The sequence below is a fragment of the Eriocheir sinensis genome, chromosome 59 (genome assembly GCF_024679095.1).
Source record: "Eriocheir sinensis breed Jianghai 21 chromosome 59, ASM2467909v1, whole genome shotgun sequence".
NCBI lineage: Eukaryota > Metazoa > Arthropoda > Malacostraca > Decapoda > Varunidae > Eriocheir > Eriocheir sinensis.
In genome coordinates this window covers 5752298-5774474 of record NC_066567.1, presented here as the reverse complement: position 1 = coordinate 5774474, position 22177 = coordinate 5752298, and the positions used below count along the sequence as shown (strand labels likewise).

Here is a 22177-nt window from a genome sequence, read left to right as displayed (position 1 = left end):
TCTATTCCTCCTCCTTATTATTTTTCTTCTTCATTTTCTCTTCTATTCCTCCTCCTTATTATTTTTCATCTTCATTTTCTCTTCTATTCCTCCTCCTTATTATTTTTCTTCTTCTTTTCCTCTTCTATTCCTCCTCCAGGGTGTGAAGATCATGTTCATGTGTGAAGTAAACTCGGCATTCTCTTTGAATATTTTCCATTTCAATAGCTTCTTTGTTCTCCTATTCAATTCTCTACCAATTATTTCTTCCATTGCTCTTTCTATCTTCTCACATGACTCTCCTGCCTGTATATGAAGAGTGGGTTGATATGTGAAGTAAACTCGGCATTCTCTTTCCCTATCCACCATTTCATTAGTTTCTTTTCTCTCCTATTCACTACTCTACCAATTATCTCTTCCGTCTTTCTCTTTCTATCTTCTCACATGAATCTCCTGCCTGTATATGAAGAGTAGTTTGATATATGCAGTAAACTAGGCATTTAAACTCTTTCCCTATTCACTATTTCATTAGTTTCTTTTCTCCCCTATTCACTGCTTTAACAATTATTTCTTCAATTGCTCTATCTATCTTCTCACATGACTCTCCTGCCTGTATATGAAGAGAAGGTTGATATAACTTTATTATGAAGTAAACTAGGCATTTAAACTCTATCCCTATTCACCATTTCATTAGTTTCTCCTCTCTCCCATTCACTAATTTGCCATTTTTTTCTTTTATTCCTCTTTCTAAATCTCTTCTCTTACATGTATCTCCCGACAGTATATGAAGAGGTATTCCAACTCTATTTTTCTATCCCATGTGCTTATCTTCTCTTTCTATTCACGGCACTACCATTTCTTTCTTCTATTCCTCTTTACACATTTCTTCCTCCCTCGCATAGTCGGGTCAGAATACGTTAAGCAGAGTGATGGAGGGTTGAACAGGGGCCCTTCTTTCACTCAGTTACGTTTTCTATTCCTCTTCTCTCCAATTCACAACACTACCATTTTTTTTCTTTTATTCCTCTTGACACATTTTTTCCTCCCTCACATAGTCGGGTCAGAATACGTTAAGCAGAGTGATGGAGGGTTGAACACGGGCCCTTCTCTCACTCAGTACGCTTCATCCCTCTCGCACATATTCTCAGCCCTACCGATTTATACTCCTCTCTCTCTATATCTCTCTATCTCTCTTCTCCCCTTCTCAGATGCTTAACTAGTAACGTATGGTATGAACTAAGGACTTACTCTCACGCACTGCCCCTTCCTCCTCCTCCTGCACTCTCTTGCACTCTGCTAATCCTTCCTCCTTTCACTCCTTTCCCCTCTCTCTCAAACGTGCCGGGATGTTTAGAAGATGCGGATGTTTGGCAGTGAGCTGGGCAACGTTTTGAATCATGAGCAACTCCTCTTTTTCGTCTCTCTCTCTCTCTCTCTCTCTCTCTCTCTCTCTCTCTCTCTCTCTCTCTCTCTCTCTCTCTCTCTCTCTCTCTCTCTCTCTCTCTCTCTCTCTCTCTCTCTCTCTCTCTCTCTCTCTCTCTCTCTCTCTCTCTCTCTCTCTCTCTCTCTCTCTCTCTCTCTCTCTCTCTCTCTCTCTCTCTCTCTCTCTCTCTCTCTCTCTCGTCCATTGCCCTTCCATCTCTCTCCCTCTCTCTCTCACATGTATACACTCTCTCAATCTGGATCTTCCTCCCTTGTACAGGCTCCCCAATGTATGCAGAAAAGACTGACGTTTAGTTGTGAACTGCGAACCGCCAACATTTCCCATTGTCATTCTCTCTCTCCCACATATCACCTTACAATATATTCCACACACACACACACACACACACACACACACACACACACACACACATACACTTTCCCTCCCACTCTCCCTCCCAGTGTGTGTTGGAGACTGATGTTTAGGGGTTAACTGGGTAATACAAACTCTACCTATTGCCTTTTTTTTTCTCCCTATCCTCCTCCCAAAATTGACCTATCTTTCGGCCACTCCTCCTGACTCTTTTGTAGGAGCAGTGAGTAGCGGGCCTTTTTTTTCATTATTGTTTCCTTTTTTTTTTTGGCCTTGAACTGTTTCCTCTGCTGTAAAAAGAAAATTCAGACATACACACATACACTCTTTCCCTATCATTCTCGCTCTCCCTCCCTCCCGCAGACGTCCTAGTAATTGCAGGAGAGACTACGTGTAGAGGCGGACTGGGCGATACCAACTCCTCCTTTGTCTTTCTCAGCGCCGTATGACCATAGTTTTTTTTTCGGCACTGTGATACCATGCCCCAATAAATCAGTCTTTCTGTTTCACTCACGCACACATACTCTCTCCATCCCTCTAACAGACACCCTTAGTGCTTGCAGAAGAGTGATGTTTACAGGTGAACTGAGGACTACTAACTTTACCTACTTTCACTATCACAGACACGATACACTCCCTCTCTCTCACTCCCTCTCGCTCTCCCTCTCAAAGACCCTTCTAGTCCTTGCAGAAAAGAATGACGTTTGGGGTTGATCTGGGCACTAACAACTCCTACTATGTCTCTCTCTTTCCCTCTCCATCACAGACACACACGTACACTCTCTCTATCACAGACACACGATACACTCCCTCTCACTCCCACTCGCCCTCCCTCTCAAAGACCCTTCTAGTACTTGCAGAAAAGAATGACGTTTGGGGTTTAACTGGGCAATAACAACCCCTCCTGTGTCTCTTTCTTTCTCTCTTTTATCACAGACACACACGTACACTCTCTCACTCCTTCTCTCCCTCCCTCCACAGACGCCCCAGTGTGTGCCGAGGAGGCCGACGTGTGGGGTGAAGTTGGCTCCACCGTGCGGGCTTTCTGTAGAGTCCACGCCTCCCCCAGCGCTCCCATCCAGTTCTCGTGGGTGTGGGTGACGCCTGGGTACTCCCGCCGCGTCGTGCCCCCCCTCATCACCTCCACAGGCACCTCGTCGTCCGTTAACTTCACCGTGCCTCGAGATAACGTGACAGATACTGGCGTCGCTGCGGCCAATCTCGGGGTCCTGCAGTGTTGGGCCCAGAACAACGTGGGGCGCCAGGAGAAACCGTGTGAAGTGGTCGTGCGGAAGCCAGGTGAGTGGGGCCAGGTGGGAACAGGTGTGAGGGGGGAGAAGAAAGGTGAAGGAAGGGAAAACTGGAAAGGTAGGAAGGTAAGAAGTATGTAGAGGGATGAAAAGAGAATGTGTGGGAGGGGAGGAGAGGTGTGTTGGGGAGAAAGGGGGAAAAGTGGAAAGTTAGGAAGGTCAGATGTATATAGAGGGGTGAAAGGAGAATGTGTGGGAGGGGGGAGAGGAGTGTTGGGGAGAAAGGGGGAAAAGTGGGAAGGTAAGGTCAACGTTGCCAGATTGTCGTACTCAGCCGCTTATATTTCCCGACTTCCTAGCCCAAAACTGTCTTCTGGGCTCCGGTAACGAAACTCATTTATAGTTATCGTTAAAAGAGTTAGATCCTGATGTTTCTTGGCAATGGTTAGGCGTCAGAAACCGGTAAATACTATGCTCTTGGGTACGATAACCTGGCAACGGTGGGTAAGGTGTGTATAGAGAGGTAAAAGAAGAATGCAGGAGAATACATGAGTAAAACCAGGTGAAAAAGATGAGTCGGGGGGGGCGGAGGAGGAGCGGGGGGAAAGGTGAAAAAAGGTATGAAGGTAAGGTGTGTGCAGAGGAGTGAAAAGAGAACGTATATGTGAGGAGGGAAAGGTGATTCGAATAGGGAGGAAAGAGGTAAGGGAAAGGTGAACACTGTAGGAAGGTGTGTGTAGGAGAGAGAAAAGAGAAAGTGGAGTAAATATGTGCATGTGTGTGTGAAAGAGAGAGAGAGAGAGAGAGAGAGAGAGAGAGAGAGAGAGAGAGAGATGGTCACGCGCAAAGTAAAGAGGAAAGCGACGCAAGACTCCGCTTAATCCTTTGTTAATGGCCGGATAAACACCCTTTTAATACAGCGTGCGTGTGTGTGTGTGTGTGTGTGTGTGTTTGTGCGTGTGTGTGTGTGTGTGTGACCTGCTTTCGCCATGAGACTCCTTTGCTTTCCTCTTCCTCATTCTCCTGGTCTTATTTTCTCCTCGTCTCTCTCTCCTCCTCTTCCTTTTCCTTCTCTTCCTCCGCATGTTTTTGCCATTGCTTATTTTCCTTTATGTGTTTTTCTTCTCTGCTTATCTCTAATTATTTGCTGCCTCCTTCTTCTCCTCCTCCTCTTCCTTTTCTTCATATTCTTCCAGCTCTTATTTTTACCTCTTCCTCTTTCTCTTTCTTTCTCTACATCTTTTTGTCGTCATATGTTTTCCTCCATGACTTTTTCCCTCTGCTTATCTCTAATTATTTGCTTCCTCCTCCTCATCCTTTTCTTCCTCTTCCTTCTTTCTTTATTTATTTCTCTCTATCTATCTATATCTATCCGTCTATATGTCTCTTTGTCTGTCTATCTATCTCTTTCACACACACACACACACACACACACACACACACACACACACAAACACACACCTTAATGCGGGCCCAGGTCACAGCCAGGTACGCTAATGAGGCCACATTCACCTGTATCTCCAGGTCTACACTTATGCAAATGGACCTTATCTTTTGTGTTTAGTCCCCTGTCTGTGTGTTTCTTTCTTTTTTTCTCTTCTTTGTACTCTCTGTTTCTTCGTTTTTTTTATGATTTATTTACTTTTTTATTTGTCCTTTTTTTTCTTTGTTTTCTTTTTGTTTATTTGTTTGCGTTTTGGGGGATTTTTCCTTTGTTTTTCTGTTTGTTATTTGTTTTTCTTTTTTCTTTGTGTTTATGTGTGTGTGTGGTTTGTTATGATTCGTTTTCTCTCTCTCTCTCTCTCTCTCTCTCTCTCTCTCTCTCTCTCTCTCTCTCTCTCTCTCTCTCTCTCTCTCTCTCTCTCTCTCTCTCTCTCTCTCTCTCTCTCTCTCTCTCTCTCTCTCTCTCTCTCTCTCTGTCTTGTTTCCCCTTTTTCTCTTTTCTATATTCTTATTGCTTTGATTTTTATGTATTTGTCTTTCTTTCGTTATTTATTTTTCTTAGTTTTCATTCTCTGATTCATTATTTTATTTTTTCTCTGTATTTATCTTTTCTTGATCTCTGTTGCTTGTTACATTTTCTTCCATCAGTATTTTTTTCTTCCATATCAATATTATTTTCTTTTTAATTTCCTGTTTCATGTCTCTGTTATACCTATATACCTCTATTTGCTATTCACTCTTTTACACGCGTCATTATTTTTCATCCCTTCGTTATTCATTATTTCCACCTCTCTTACTTCGTTTTCGTTTCTGGTCTCCTTTTGTATTCGTTCAATCGCCCGATGCTTTTTATTTTTTCTCCCTCTTCCGCTTTCATTCATATCGCTCGCCTTTGGACTTTCTCACTTTTGCGTGCCTCCTTTTTTTATATATTCCTCAAGTTTTCAATTTCAGCCTCGCCTCTTTTTATTCTTTTCCAATTTTTCTTTAATGCAACAACAAAACTTGGAATACCTTTACTCTATTCTCCGGGAGGTATTTCGGAAAGTGTGTGTGTGCGTCTGTGTGTGTGTGTGTGTGTGTGTGTGTGTGTGTGTGTGTGTGTGTGTGTGTGTGTGTGTAGGTTTGAATTCGGGGGAGAGAGAAAAAGATAGATAGATTGATAGAGAGATATAGACAGACAGATAGATAGATAGATAGATAGATAGATAGATAGATAGATGCTGAAAGAGAAATATAATGTGTGTGTGTGTGTGCGTGTGTGTGTGTGTGTGTGCGTGTCTGGAAGAGCGTGAGAGGGAGGGGAACAAATGAGACAGATAATAAAGAAAATGAGTGAAAAGCGAGAAAATGGCTGGCAAAATAGAGCAATAAAGAAGAAAGAATGAAGAGAGAAGATGGAAAGTCGGATAATTTCAATCATGTTTTAAATTCTCTCTCTCTCTCTCTCTCTCTCTCTCTCTCTCTCTCTCTCTCTCTCTCTCTCTCTCTCTCTCTCTCTCTCTCTCTCTCTCTCTCTCTCTCTCTCTCTCTCTCTCTCTCTCTCTCTCTCTCTCTCTCTCAGGAAATAATCACAACTTTGCAGACTAGAACCTCGGGGAAGAGAGAGAGAGAGAGAGAGAGAGAGAGAGATGTATCCGATCATAAGTCTCCGACAGATGGGAATATGAGATTTGCGTGTGTTAGAGAGAGAGAGAGAGAGAGAGTGTGTCCTTCAGCCTTGTTCGTCCTGCTCATCAAAATAACAAATACTAAACCTTGCCGCTGTCTGTCCTGGAAGCAAGGATTTCTTTTCCCAGGAGCGTCTCGTCCTCTTGTTGTAAACTTAGTCAGGATATGAAGACGACCCTTAGGCCACTTCGGGCTTTGTTGAGTGTGTGTGTGTGTGTGTGTGTGTGTGTGTGTGTGTGTGTGTGTGTGTGTGTGTGTGTGTGTGTGTGTGTGTGTGTGTGTGTGTGTGCATGAAGGCCATCTGTGTATATGTACGTTGCCAAATGTTACTTTGTGTGCAATTTCCTCAGCTTGTAGTGTATGTGTGTGCGTATGTATGTGTGTGCATGTGTGTTCGTGTGTGTGTGTGTGTGTGTGTGTGTGTGTGTGTGTTCATTCCAGTATGCAGCCGCACTATTGTATCCAAGGAACGAGAGAGAGAGAGAGAGAAAGCCAGACGATACTCTCCCTCCCCTCCACGCCTTCCTCCCTCCCTCCTCTCCCTGCACCCTCTCTCTATCTCCAGCAGATTAGAGGAAAGATTTAGTCTCCTGTTCAGCTGTTCTCTCCCTCATTCCCTCCTCTCCCTCCCTCCCTTCCTCCTTTCCTTTCTTCCCCTCTTTCCCTCCCTCCCTCCTTTCCTTCTTACTCTCTCTCTCTCTCCCTTGCTCCTCTTCTTCCCTCCCTTCCTCCTTCCCTTTCTCCTCTCTCCTTCCCTTCCTCCTCTCCCTCATACACTCTCTCCTCTACCTCCTTGCCTTCTTTCTCTCTCTCCTCTTCTTCCTCCTCACCCTCCTTTCCTTCTTCCTATCCCTTCCTCCCTTCCTCTTCTTCCTTTCTCTCCTTCCCTCCCTACTCCCCCTCCTTGCCTTCTTCCTCTCCTTCATTCCCTTCTTCCTCTCCCTTCTAATCTTCCTCCTCTTCCTTCCTCTCATCTCTCCCTCCCCCTCCCTCTCTCTCTAATTCCTTCTCTCCTATATTATCTCTTTTATCTCTCACTCGTGTTTTTCCTCTCTCCATTTCCTCGTTCATTCTTGTTTTCTTTTTCCTTCTCTTATTGTTTTTATTTTTTCGTTTTTTTTTCGTTTGTTTTTTCAATTTATTTTTAACTGTCATATTATTTCCTGATCTTGTCTCTTTTCATATTTCCCCTGTTGATAATCTCCACATATCATTTTCTCTGTCTATCTATTATCTCTCTCTCTCTCTCTCTCTCTCTCTCTCTCTCTCTCTCTCTCTCTCTCTCTCTCTCTCTCTCTCTCTCTCTCTCTCTCTCTCTCTCTCTCTCTCTCTCTCTCTCTCTCTCTCTCTCTCGTCACTTAATCTATTTGTAAAACATTGCAATTTTTCTTCATTCATCTCTCACTCTACCTGTCCACTCCATCTCCTCCTCCTCCCCCTCCTCCTCCACCTCCTCCTCCTCCTCCTCCTCCACCTCCTCCTCCTCCTCCTCCTCCTCCTCTCACGAATCCTCTTCTCAATTCCCCAAACCCCTCGCTGGAAGGAAACGGATTGGTTTTCTCTCCTCTCCCTCTTTTCTCTCTCGCTCTCTTCCTTTCTCCTCTCCCTCTTCTCTCCTTCCTTTCCTTCCTCTTCGCTCTTTCAAAGGCTTTCAATCTACCGGCTGTTTCTTTTCCTTCCAGTTTGTTTGTTTGGTTATGTTTGTGTGTGTGTGTGTGTGTGAGAGAGAGAGAGAGAGAGAGAGAGAGAGAGAGAGAGAGAGAGAGAGAGAGAAACATGGCAGAGGATAAAAGAGGAGAATAAGCAGTTTATAAAGACTACAGATTTGGGGAAAAGGATTTACGGTCAGCGCTAAGAATAGAACGATAATCTCTCTCTCTCTCTCTCTCTCTCTCTCTCTCTCTCTCTCTCTCTCTCTCTCTCTCTCTCTCTCTCTCTCTCTCTCTCTCTCTCTCTCTCTCTCTCTCTCTCTCGCTCTCTTTATTTATCTACGTTCCCTATCCATCATCATCACCTCCAACACCTCTTATTTCCTCACCACCACCACCACCACCCACCACTACCACCACTACCACCACTACCACCATCACCACCGCCTTGAAGAATGGACATATTTATAGGAAAGTGAATGAATATGATAGTAAAAGATAGGTGAATGGGTGAAGGTGCTGAGTGGAGTTGATTGAAGGTGAAAGGTGTTGGACAGGTAGACAGATATAGACGGAACGGCCTTTTTATTTTTCCTCTTTTTTTTTTGTTGTTGTTTCCTTAGAGTAAATAAAAAAAAAGGAGAAATAAAAAGCTCACATTCTTACTCTCTATCTTTGTATCTTTCTTACTTATTTACTGATCTATTTCCTTGTTTTCTAATTTATTTACTTACATATTACCTATTTTTTACTTATTAACGTATTTACTCACTTATCTACTAACTTATTTTCTTATTTTCTTATTTTCTTACAACTTACTTTCCTATCAATACTTACTTTCTTGCTTACTTACTTTCTTTCTATCACCATCATCATCATTATTAACTCATCTATTGACCTATCTTACTGACATTTGCTTGCTTTCCTATTTTACTTACCTTACTTTCTTACTTCCTTGCTTCCTTTATAATTACTTTCCATCTTCACCATCATCAGCTCTTCCTCCTCTTCCCTCCCGCAGCTCCTCCGTCAGCGCCCGTTAACTGCACCCTCACGGAGTCTGGGCGCGCCGTGGTCACCGTGAGCTGTCAGCCCGGTAACCCGCAGTCCCGGACGGAGAGTTACCTGCTCAAGGTGTGCGGCGCCAAGAACAGGAAACTCTGCCACAACTTCAGCAACCCCGTGCCCAGGTGAGGGAGACTAATTAACCTGGGATTCCCGTGTACTAATGTGGTTACCTGGACTGCACTTTGGTTCTAATTGGTGTCTTAATCATTCATTTTATTTGTAACTTTTTTTTTTATTTGGTAGCTTGGAATCCACTTTATTGTTATCTTAAACACACCTCTATATGTCAACTTATTTACTTACTGTTTACTTTCATACTTACCTATACTTACTTTCTTGCATACTATCTTATTTACTTACTTCCCTCCATCATCATCATAATCGTTATTTACTTATCTATTGACTCATCTTACTGACTCATTTGATTGTTTTCTTATTTTACTTAGCTTACTTTCTTACTTCCTTGCTTTCTTTATACTTACGTTACCCTGTGATTCTATGCATTAGTCTGGTATCCTGGGCTGCACTTTGCTTTTAACTTATGTCTAAATCATTTTCTTCTTTATCTTCTCCTGTGACTTTTTGTTTTATAATAGCTTGGAACATTATTCTTAAATACACCTTTCTATTCCTTTATCTTAATCAGTTTGTAACTTCTTTTTTCTTGTTTGCTACTTACCTACTTACTTATTTGCTTATTTTCTTGTTCACTTACTTTCTCACTCACATATACTTACTTTCTTGCTTACCCTCTTGCTTACTTAATATCCTCCATCATCATCACCATCATTATTTACTTTTCTGTTGACCTATCTTATTGACTAATTTTCTTGTTTTCTTTTTTCTCTTACCCTACCTTACTTTCTTACTTGCATCCTTTATACTTATTTTCCATCTTCATCATCATCAGCCCCCGTCAGCGCCCGTCAACTGTTCCCTCGCCCTCTTACTTATTAATCTACCAGTGACTCGCCTTCTTACTTGTAATTTAACCAGTGGCGCCTTGCTTAAGATTATTTAACCCATCCTTTAATTAACCTTCATTTTTGTTGTCTAACGTGGAACAACTTTCTATTGGTTACTTCACCGGTGACACCTTTGCATTCATTAATTTACTAGCACCATTTTTTTCCTGTGTTTTTTCTCTTTTTTTTTATATATATATATATATTTTTTTTTTTACATATTTCTCAATCACAGTATTTTTTGCGAATCTTCCTTTTCCGTTTGCTCCAACATTTCTTCTTTTTGCTCTCTCTCTCTCTCTCTCTCTCTCTCTCTCTCTCTCTCTCTCTCTCTCTCTCTCTCTCTCTCTCTCTCTCTCTCTCTCTCTCTCTCTCTCTCTCTCTCTCTCTCTCTCTCTCTCTCTCTCTCTCTCTCTCTCTCGTATAGGTTGTTTTCTTTTTTCTCCCCAGGTAAAATTATTAAATTCCCTCAGGTGTATTTTTCTCTGAAGTTTACGTTGTTGTCTTCACTTTTATTTCTCCAGGTAAAATTAATACCTCTCCTCAGGTAGCAACACACACACACTCTCTCTCTCTCTCTCTCTCTCTCTCTCTCTCTCTCTCTCTCTCTCTCTCTCTCTCTCTCTCTCTCTCTCTCTCTCTCTCTCTCTCTCTCTCTCTCTCTCTCTCTCTCTCTCTCTCTCTCTCTCTCTCTCTCTCTCTCTTTTAAGTTAATTCATTATTTTCTACTTTCTCAGGTAAAATTGTTCCTTCAGGTAATTTCCCCTCCACAGGTAGACTTTTCCCCTCTATATTTTCTTACTTTCCTTCATATTTTCACCGTAAATTTCCAGATAAATTTTTCTCTTCCACTTCATCAATATTTTTCGCTTCATTTCTTTACTGTTTTCCCATTTTAAGGTAACTTACTTTCTACTTCGTCAGGTATTTTTAGGCCTAATTTTTTCTTCCTCCTCCCTTTGTGCTTTTCCAGGAACGCTTGTTTTCTCCTTGCTCCTTATCTCCCTCCACACACGAGTTTTTCTTCAGTGTTAATTGTTGCCTCTCCCCTGATGCTCTTTTCGCCCTTAATTACTCTTCTGTGTCTCTTCCTCGTTCTCTATTTTCGTCTCTGTGTTGCTTTTTCTCATCCACAGGTGTTGTTCTCATCTTGGTCTATTTATATTCATTGGTGTGCTCTCCCGTCTTGAGGCAAAATAGGTATATCCCCTTCCTATGTTTTCTCCCTTCCACTTAAGTTTTCCACAGTCACTTTTTGTTTCTTGGTACTTTGTTTTCCCTTCATATACATTTTCTCTGTTTCCCAGTCACGCTCATTCTACACAATCACTCTGTCCTCTTTCCTGGTTCTTTTCCCCTCCGTATATTTTTTCTCCCTTTCCCAGTCACGCTCGTTCTACACGATCACTCTGTCCCCTTTCCTGGTTCTTTTCCCCTCCATATATTTTTTCTCCCTTTCCCATTCACTCTCATTCTACACAATCACTTTTTCCCCTTTCCTGATTCTTTTCCCCTCCGTATATTTTTTCTCCCTTTCCCAGACACACTCGTTCTACTCAATCACTCTTTCCCCTTTCCTGGTACCTTTTCTTCCATCCGTATATATTTTCACCCTTTCTCGTTCACCCCTTCTCGTTCTACACAATCACTTTTTCCCCTTTCCTGATTCTTTTCCCCTCCGTATATATTTCCTCCCTTTCCCAGACACACTCGTTCTACACAATCACTCTTTCTCCTTTCCTTGTACCTTTTCTTCCATCCGTATATATTTTCCCCCTTCTCAAGCCCTCTAGTTCTCCATAGGCACTTTAATTTCTTGCACAGGTACAGTTTTATTTGCACAGGTGTTCTCTGCCACTCCCCAGGCATACTTTTGCTCTCTCAGTCACTTTTCTTTTCTCCTGAGTTAACCCACTACCTTTCCACTCACCAGGTAATTTCGCTTTCTCAGTCACTTTCTCTTTTCATCCCTTGCTCAGGTAAACTCCCCGTCCCAGGTAACTCAGCTCTCTCAGGGACTATTCTTTCCACTTAGTCTGTTTCAATACTTTCCCTTTCCCACCTAACTTTGCTTTATCAGGTATTTCTCCTTTCCTCCCTTGCTCAGGTACTCTCCCATTCCCAGGTAACTTCACTCAGGTATTTTTCTTTCCCTTTCAATTTAGCCGGCCACTCTCCCTTTTCTTAAGTAACTTTGCTCTCGGTTCCCCCTCCTTTCCTTCCATGCCCAGGTGACTTCTCTGTCCTCCTTATTTAAACCTGCACTCGCCTTTTTCCAGGTAACTTTGCATCCCCAGGTACTATCTATTCCTTACGAGCTAGAGTAGTTTAGTCTAGGTTTAGTCATTCCACAGGTGTTTTCTCCCCAGGTAGCATGTTGTGGCCAGGTAAGCGTACAGGCGTGTCAGGTAGAGGGAGGGAGGAGACAGGGAGGGACACGACCGCCTTCCTTTGTCAGTTAGTAAAGGAATAAAAGGATGGAATAAAAGGTCGATTGTGGCGTTTTTTCTCCTCGTGTGCAAACAAAAGGAACATGAATAATAAGAAAACAAATCTGGCCATTGATAACTCGGCGGCGGATTGGAAAAGTCAGGCGGCTGTTTTTCTTCTTTTATTTATTTTATCGGCTTACAAAGGAGACGGTCGGCTTCTGAGAGAGAGAGAGAGAGAGAGAGAGGGGGGGGAAAGAAAGAAAGAAGGAGATAGAGAGAAAGAAACAAAGAGAGAAATACATAAATAAATAAAAAAACAAAGAAAGAGTGAAGGAAAGAGAGATGGAAAGAAACAAATAAGGAAAGAAAGAAAAAACAAACAAACAAGGAAAGAAAGAAACAAACAAGCAAAGTAAAATGAAGGGAAGAAAGGAAGAAAGAAACGGAGAGAGAGAAAGCAAATATTAATGAAAAGATAATGGGATATAAAAATAATAAAACTGGTCATATTCAGGAAGATAAAACCAATCTGACATCGTTGTTTTAGAAAAATTTACTTGAATTATTAATGAAGCACAAAGACTCAACAGGGAAGCCCCCCCCCAAAAAAGGCGTATTGTTGATGTTTTTATAATTTATTTGAGAGATTAAAAAAAAAACATCAATACTAAAAAAGAAAAAAAAAACATATCCGGCTCATTGACCTTTTACGCATGACTTTTTAACCTGCCCAATAAACACACCTGAAAAAGAAAGTATAAAAAAAATTACATCCGATATGAAAACAAAATCCCAATCGCATTCAAACATTCGGGTGACTGATGAAAAAAGCGTACGCTCGATCCCCCTCACTGTTTGTTTACACCTTTACAGAACACGTTATTTTTACCTGGGCGGGATAACAAAGGTGCACTAATTAGGTGTTATTGGAATATAATGTGTGATAAACATTTTGCGGGTGAGGGAAGGCGGCCATTAGCGCAAAATTATACCCGGCCAGGTGAAGAGTTAATTATGTTTGTTACCTGTACCTGCTGTTACCTGTTCTGCCGCTCATTAAGGTGTGTTTTTGTTGCTCCCCATCTGTTTTTACCTCTTGCTTTCTTTCTTCAATTTACTTTTATTTTCCTTCTTTGATTCCTTCCTCAATTTACTCTGATTTTTCTTCTTTGTTTCCTTCCTTCATTTCCTCTTATTTTCCTTCTTTGCTTCCTTCCTTCATTTCCTCTTATTTTCCTTCTTTGCTTCCTTCTTCAATTTCCTCTTATTTTCCTTCTTTGCTTCCTTCCTTCATTTCCTCTTATTTTCCTTCTTTGCTTCCTTCCTTCATTTCCTCTTATTTTCCTTCTTTGCTTCCTTCCTTCAATTTACTTTTATTTTAATTTTTTGCTTCCTTCAATTTTCTGTTATTTTTCTTTATTTATTTTTTTTTTGCTGTAGTTTTGTCGGGACTTTTAATCGACTTATTTTATTTTTTTCTTATCAGATTCTTTCATTTTATTCTTCTTTATAATATTTTTTTTCTGTTATTAATTACTGTTCTGTTGGGGATTTTGTGAGCGACTCATTTTATTTTCTCTCTTTATATCATTTTCTCTTTTCTTTCTTTCCAACTTTTTTCTGCTATTTTCTGATATTCTTCTGGGACTTTTGTGATCGTCTTATTTCATGCTTTCTTTCTTTTGTTATTTTCTGCCATTATTTACTGTTGATCTCTTGGGGCCGCTGTGATTGGGTGAGTTTGAGCGGCAAGGCAAGGATGCGTTGAGATTGGATGAGGAGATTCGAACCCTGGTACCGCTTTGAATCAGGAAGGGTGTCCAACCATAAACCACTTAGCCACGACCCCAAGAATGTTTTGAGATATGGTGAGATTCGAACCCTGGTACCGCTATGTGTCAGGAAGGGTATCCGATCATAAACCACTTAGCCACGACCCCAAGAATGTTTTGAGGTAGGGTGAGATTCGAACCCTGGTACCGCTATATGTCAGGAAGGGTATCCGATCATAAACCACTTAGCCACGACCCCAAGAATGTTTTGAGGTAGGGTGAGGAGATTCGAACCCTGGTACCGTCATGTATCAGGAAGGGTATCCGATCGTAAACCACTTAGCCACAACCCCAAGAATGTTTTGAGATATGGTGAGATTCGAACCCTGGTACCGTCATGTGTCAGGAAGGGTATCCGATCATAAACCACTTAGCCACAACCCCAAGAATGTTTCAAGATTGGGTAAGGAGATTCGAACCGTGGTACCGCTATGTCAGGAAGGGTATCCGATCGTAAACCACTTAGCCACGACCCCAAGAATGTTTCAAGATTGGGTGAGGAGATTCGAACCGTGGTACCGCTATGTCAGGAATGGTGTCCGATCGTAAACCACTCAGCCACGACCCCGGCAAAAGAGGTGGAGAAGAATCAGACTCCTTATTGCTCTGTTTTACTCGTTTATACTTTATTCATTATTTTTTTATCTTATTATCTTTATTATTACCTCTCTCTTCCCCTTATATATGTTATCCGTTATTCATATTATCTTGCCATCTTATTCTTATTAACGCTTTCTGACCCTTCTTTCCTCTCTCCCTCCCTCTCTTCCTCCCTTCCTTCCTCTCCTTTCCTTCCTCACCTCATTTTCTTTTATCATCTTTTTTATGGTATATAATTTTGATTTAATTCTATTCCGTCTTCTTGTTTCTCTCCATTTATTTTCCTCTTCTGCTTCCTTTGTTATCGTTTGTTATCGTTAATTATACGTTATTTTCATTATTTATTTCTGCTCTGTCGCATTGATTTCCTTAAACTATTCTTTGTCTCCTGTTTTGTTATCGTTATCACACTATACTTTTCATGCTATACAAGTTCTCCTTTATCACTATTGTCACGCTCTCATTCTTCTATACTGCTTCGTATCCTTCGTTTTCGTATCCTATCGTTTTCATATCCTATCTTAGTTCTCCTTTCCCTCGTCTCCCTCTTTCCTCTTTTATCATCAATCTTTCGTGTTATCTTCTTCACGTTTTCCTTGCGTCTCGCCGCGACCTATTAACGTGGAGTTCGCGGGAGGGAAAGCGGGGCGTGAATAAATTAAGGAAAGCCAAAAAAGAAAGATAATGAGGAAGGTGTCGGCCTGATGGCGCTTATGAGATGAGAATTATAAAAGACGTTGATTATGTTCTGCGGTGAATATGAGAGAGAGAGAGAGAGAGAGAGAGAGAGAGAGAGAGAGAGAGAGAGAGAGAGAGAGAGAGAGAGAGAGAGAGAGAGAGAGAGAGAGAGAGAGAGAGAGAGAGAGAGAGAGAGAGAGAGAGAGAGAGAGAGAGAGAGAGAGAGAGAGAGAGAGAGAGAGAGAGAGTCAATTATAAAGTGCAATGAACGTTGGATGAAATAATCTGATCTCATGTATCTCTCTCTCTCTCTCTCTCTCTCTCTCTCTCTCTCCATTATCACACAGTTTACATACTTTCCCTCTTCTTTTCAAACTTTTATTCTTCTCGCCATCCATCCTGACCTCATTTCCTTCCTTCCAAACTTTCACTCCCTCCCTCTCCCTCCCTCTATCTCCCTCCCTTTCTCTCCCTGCCTTCCTCCATCTCTCCCCTCAGGCTCATTCCTAACCTCTTACCCTCCCTTACCCCTCCATCTCTCTCCTCCTCCCTTCCCTCTTTACCAGCCTGTCCTCACTCCTTCTCTTCTCTCTCTCTCCTCCTCTCTCTCTCTCTCTCTCTCTCTCTCTCTCTCTCTCTCTCTCTCTCTCTCTCTCTCTCTCTCTCTGTGATATACGAAGGAAGTTTTTAGCCTTGAAATGTCACTAAGATAAAGTTGGATTAAAAAAGAAATAGATGGCGATCGATAAATAGAGAGAGAGAGAGAGAGAGAGAGAGAGAGAGAGAGAGAGAGAGAGAGATGGGGGTAGAGACTAATCTTATGAGGCATTGTAACTAAAATGAGAGTTGCCAGTTACGATATTAGGGCCATTAAGTGGATTGTTCTGTGTGTGTGTGTGTGTGTGTGTGTGTGTGTGAGAGAGAGAGAGAGAGAGAGAGAGAGAGAGAGAGAGAGAGAGAGAGAGAGAGAGAGAGAGAGAGAGAAATTGACTTATCTATTTTTGTACCTCTCTTCCTTCCCCTCAAATCTTCCTTCTCCTCCATTTATTTTTTCCTCCTCCTCTTCCTCCATTTTATTTCCTCCCTTCCTTCCCCTCCGTCTTCTCCCCTCCGAAACCACCGTCACCGTTTTTTATTCTTCTTCCTCCTCCTCCTCCTCCTCCTCCTCCTCCTCCTTCTTCTCCTCTTCCTATACTTCCCCATCCCCCACCTCGTTCTTCTTCTCCGTATCCTCCTCCTTTTGCTCCTCTTTCTTCTTTCCCTTCTCTTCCTCCTCCTCTTCTTCTTCCTCGCCATCTCTATCACCACCACCATCAACACCACCACCACCACCAACAACAACAACAACGATACTCCTCCTCTTCACCTCTTTACCACACCAAACATTTCACCTTCTCCTCCTCCTCCTCCTCCTCCTCCTCCTCCTCCTCCTCCTCCTCCTCCTCTTCCCTCTTCTTCCCCTTACTCTTTGCACAGAACCGCGGCCACAAAGCTTCGTCTAAACAAGGGGATGCTACTCTTAAAGAAGACCAAGAGGAGGAGGAGGAGGAGGAGGAGGAGGAGGAAGAAGGGTGATAGAGATGTACAAGAGAGAAAAAATACGGACTGTGAAAAGGAATGGAGAGGAGGGAGAGAGGGAGATAGAGAGAGGGAGGGAGAAAGAGAAAGAAGGAGGAAAGAAAAGACCAGGAGAGAAGGAGGGAAGTAGAGGGGAATGAAATAGAAGAGAGGAAAGATGAGAGAAGGGAATAGATGTCAAGGAAGAGAAAGGAGAGTAAAAGAGAAAGAGAGAAAGAGAAAGAAGGAGGAAAGAAAAAAAAACAGGAGAGAGGAAATAAAGGAAGTAGAGGGGAATGAAGTAGAAGAGAGGAAAGATGAGAGAAGGGAATAGATGTTAGGGGAGAGAAAGGAGAGTAAGGAAAAGAAAGTAAAAAAAGGGACACAGATCAGAATTGGAAAAAGGAAGAAAAACAAAACAAAAGAAGATGGAGGAAAGGGAGGAATGGAGAGAAAACAGAGAAGGAGAGGGAAGAAATAAATCAAATGGAGAAAGGAAATGGAAATAAAGGAAAGAGAAACAATGGTAAAGGACACAAGTAGATTAAATAAAAGAGAAAAATGAAGAGGGAGAAAAAGAGGAAAGAAAGGAGTAAAATAAATGAGAGGAAGAAGGGAAATGAAATAAAGAAATAGAGGAAATGAAGCAATGGAAGATTAGAAGAGGAGAACAAGAGAGATAAGAAAGAAGAAACGAGAAAAAAAAAGAATAGAGGGAAGGGAGACATAGATAAAAGAGGAAATAGGAGAGAGAGGAAACGGTAAAAAAAAAAACAGAGCAGAGGAAATGAAGGAATAGGGAGAGAGAGGGGGGGGGAAAAGAGAAAAGGGATAAAAAGAGGAGGGGGAGGAAGGGGAGGAAAAGGCAAGATGGGACAGGTGGTGTGTTCCGTCGTCTTCATTTCGGGACTTTATTGGCACACCTGTCGATGCCCCGTTATTTTAGTCGAGAGAGAGAGAGAGAGAGAGAGAGAGAGAGAGAGAGAGAGAGAGAGAGAGAGAGACAGACAGACACAGACCAGACAGACACACAGTAAAAAAAAAAAAGTAATATATGAATAAAAGAAAGAGAGAGAGAGAGAGAGAGAGAGAGAGAGAGAGAGAGAGAGAGAGAGAGAGAGAGAGAGAGAGAGAGAGAGAGAGAGAGAGAGAGAGAGAGAGGAAGAAAAGGAGGGATTTCTCTCCAAAAATCGAGTGTCACTGTGAGCTTCGAAGGATTTAGAGAGAGAGAGAGAGAGAGAGAGAGAGAGAGAGAGAGAGAGAGAGAGAGAGAGAGAGAGAGAGAGAGAGAGAGAGAGAGAGAGAGAGAGGTCATTCCGCTATCAATGAAAAATATTATTCAACCAGTAAAAAGGAAAATAATGAAGTGAAAAATACACGAAGAGGAAAAAATCATGGATGCTAATTTTATTATTTTTGGAAAGTATGATTTGAAAAGTAAGAAGAATGAAAAAAGTGTAAAAAAATGAAACTGTAAAGAGGAGGACCATTAGGAAGAAGAAAAAGAAGGAATTAAGGAAGGAAAAAATATATTGAAAGTGGGATTAGTAAAAAATATGTTGTTAATTGTATTGTTATAATTGTACAGGCTTTGAGAGAGAGAGAGAGAGAGAGAGAGAGAGAGAGAGAGAGAGAGAGAGAATGCTTGGATGGAAAACTTATCATTATTTCCATCATTCCTCTCGTTTTAATTCATGTTATTTTTATTTTCATTATTATCATCATCACCATCATCACATGTAATTACTGTTAGTGGTGTTTCTTTTTTATTATTCTTCGTAATGTTTAATGAATCACGCATTTTCACCACCTCTACCACTAAAGCCCCGTTCACACTGAGCCGACTCTGGGCCACGACAACCCAGCGACTTCCGCAATTGACAAGTTGGTTCCCACGCTCCAAGAAGTGGGGGGTGGTTTTATTGGGCTCTTGGTGTCTTGCCGACTGTCTGGGACATTCGGCCAAATAGTTGCCAACATGTCGTGCTAACCCTCACGACTCCAGACTCCCGTCACGACGTCGGCGCATCATTCGGCAACAGTCTCAAGACCTCTTGCCCGACCCTTTCACATCAACACCCAAGACCTCGTGTACCCTAGAGTCGTGGGTAGTCGTGGCCCAGAGTCGGCACAGTGTGAACGGGGCTTAACAGCATCAACAACAACAACAATCGCAACAGCACACCTTACCTGCCAAAGCCACACCTCGTACCTGTCTCCAGAGCACCATCCCATTACCACCACATCCCTACCTGTCCTCTCCACACCTTACACCACCATCCCCCTTCCTCACTACACCTTATCTCCACTCTCCCTTTTTCCCCTTTTCTCTCCTCATTTTCTCCTTCCCCCTTTTCATCATTCCATCCCCACCCTTTTCCTCATGTTCTCTCACCTTTTTCATCTACTTCTTTATTTTCTCTCACCATTTTCCCCTTCTTCATCATTTTCTCTCCCACGCTCATTTTCTCCCTTACCCTTTTCCTCCTTTTCTCTCACTTCTTTCCTACTTTTCCCTCACTGTTTTCCTTTTTCCCCGTCACCTTTTTCCTCATTTTCTCCCTCGTCTTTTTCCTCATTTTCCTCACACTTTTACTCATCTTTTTCCTCATTTTCCTCACTTTTCCTCATCTTTTTCCTAATTTTCCTCACTTTTACTCATCTTTTTCCTCATTTTCCTCACTTTTCCTCATCTTTTTCCTCATTTTCCTCATTTTTACTCATTTTCTCTCACCTCTATCTTATCCCACTCGCCTGTATTCATTTTCCCTTATCATTTTCTCTAATCCCCTCACTTTCTCCAACTATTCCTTTCCTTCCTTCACTTCCGTCATCATCATCATCCTCACTGTCTCACCTTTAACAATCATCACCTTTATTCTCCTCACTTTCACTCCACTCACCTAATGATCTCCACTTCACCTTCAATTTACCTGTCCTCTCCCACGCCCTCCCTCGCTCATCCTTACCTTCACTAATCACCATAATCTCCACCTGTAATGCACTTGACTTAGTTCACTTGTGCCAACTACCGCCGTCACGCTTATCACCTTAATCACGCGTACCTGTTCCCTTTCTCACCTGCATAGACTTATCTCACTCTTCCTTTCCTTACCTGTCACCCCGTTCGCCCTAATCACGCTTATTAGCACCTGCACCTCACCTGTGTTAGTGTTAATCACCATCTCACGTGTACCTGTCCACTTCCTCACCCTCCTGTATTTATCTCTTTCTCTCTCACTCTCTCCCTTTACCTGTCTCCCCCATCAGCCTTTATCAGTACCTGTCTCTCACCTGTGTTCTTGTTGATTACTATCTTACGTTTACCTGTCCTTTTCCTCATCCTTTTCCACTTTCCTCACTTATCATGTAAGAAGGGACTTAACCAGTTATATTTGGATTCTCTAGAGAAGTGAAGGGTGCGCGGAGACTTGATAGAAATGTGTATATAGAGACGAGGAAAAAAAATTTAATTGCGAGAAAATGGAAAAAAAGACAAAATAAAAGAAACAGAAATACCCGATGATAACATACATAAAAAAGGGAGATAAGGGTGATGTTAATAGGTTCTGGCGGTAAGAGAGTCGGATAGGACACGTTGCAATGGAATTTAAGTTGGATACATTGTGATTCAACAAGGACATCGGTAAAAATTGATTTATCAGTAGAATGGTGGATGAGTGAAACAGGCCCAGCAATCATGTTGTGTGCCAGTATGATAGATATATTCAGAAAGAGGTTATATAAATACATGGATAGCGAGGTTAGGTGGAGTTAAGTTTACAGGAGCTGCCTTGTATAAACCCACCAACCTACAGACTCCTTTTCATGTTACCTGTCACCCCAATCAAACGTATTCAACACCTTTTTTCTATAATCAAGGATATGCCAGGAGGAAGAAGTGGGTTAGTGGAGAAGATACAGTTGGTGGAAGAGGAAAGACAGTAAGTGTACAGGTGTAAGGTGTAGCTTCGTTAATTATCCTGGTTTAGTTGTTGTTTATCGGGCGGGGAGAGTGTGCGTCTGTGTCTGATCACCTGTAACTCACCTGTGCTCTTGTTCTCCTTCCCCCCCTCAGGTTCACCGTGCGGGGCCTCACCTCCGGCCACGACTACGAGGTGTACGTGTCCGCCTCCACGCCCTATGGTCACTCCCCCTTCCGGCTGGTGGAGGCCTTCACCTTCAAGACGGCCGAGAACAGAATGGGTGAGTCCACGGGGATGGGTGAGGATGGATGAAGGATGATGGGTGATGGATTAGATTAGTGATACTTGGATAGAAAATGGGAAGGGTGATGATGATGGGAATGAAAGAGAACAGAATGGGTGAGCAGGGGTGATGGGTGATGGGATAGATTGGTGGTACTTGGATAGAAGATGGGAAGGGTGATGATGATGGAAATGAAAGAGAACAGAATGGGTGAGGAATGGGTGATGGCTCTGAAAATCGGTTGTGTATGGGATAGGTTGTTTCTTTTGGGGGGATGGGTGAGCAGGGGTGATGGGTGATGGGTGATGGATTAGATTGGTGATACTTGGATAGAAAATGGGAAGGGTGATGATGATGGGAATGAAAGAGAACAGAATGAGGTGATGGGATAGGTTGTTTTTTTTTTTTGTTTTTTTTTACGGCAAAGGAGTCAGTTCAAGGGCATAAAAAAAGGAAACAAATATAAAAAAAAAAAAGCTCGCTGCTCACTGCTCCCAAAAAGAGTTAGAGGAGTGGCCGAAAGAGGTTGTTTCTTCTGGTGGTATAAACAGACATACTAACCTAGGAAACACTTCATACTACACTAATATATATGATCGGAGACTTGCGTATGAGAGCTTGTTCTTTGCTTGGTGGATAAATTGAATACATTGCCAAAAACCGTTATATAAGGCTACAGTATAAGAAAACATATGACAAGATAGTTTCAAAAGACGGGATACTTGCGTAGGAGAGGATGGGAAGGGTGAAAATGATGGGAATGAATGAGAACAAAAAGAAGAGGGTGATGGGTGAGAATATGGATGGCTAAGAATAGAAGAAAATAAGTGGAGGATGAAGAGGAAGGGAGAGAATGATGGATAAAGACGATGGTAGAGAGAACAAGAGGAAAGAAAGAAGAGAAAGAGAAAAAAGAAAAATACAAGGAAATAGGTGGAGGATGAAGAGAAAGGAGAGAATGATGGATAGAGACGATGGTAGAGAGAACAAGAGGAAAGAAAAAAGAGAAAGAGAAAGAGGATGAATTAAAAAATGAGGGTAAAGAAAAT

General features: G+C 42.1%; 1 protein-coding gene across 5 annotated transcripts in view; it reads left to right on the top strand.

Moving 5' to 3' along the window:
• The window catches only part of LOC126985437 (uncharacterized), a 239188-nt gene that overhangs the window by 199215 nt on the left and 17796 nt on the right, over positions 1-22177 (top strand). For all 5 annotated transcript variants that reach the window (XM_050840306.1, XM_050840305.1, XM_050840307.1 and 2 more), the window contains exons 12-14: positions 2756-3073; positions 8809-8977; positions 20998-21125. In XM_050840306.1, coding sequence (XP_050696263.1) covers positions 2756-3073; positions 8809-8977; positions 20998-21125 — 615 coding nt within the window. The remainder of the gene's footprint in view (positions 1-2755; positions 3074-8808; positions 8978-20997; positions 21126-22177) is intronic.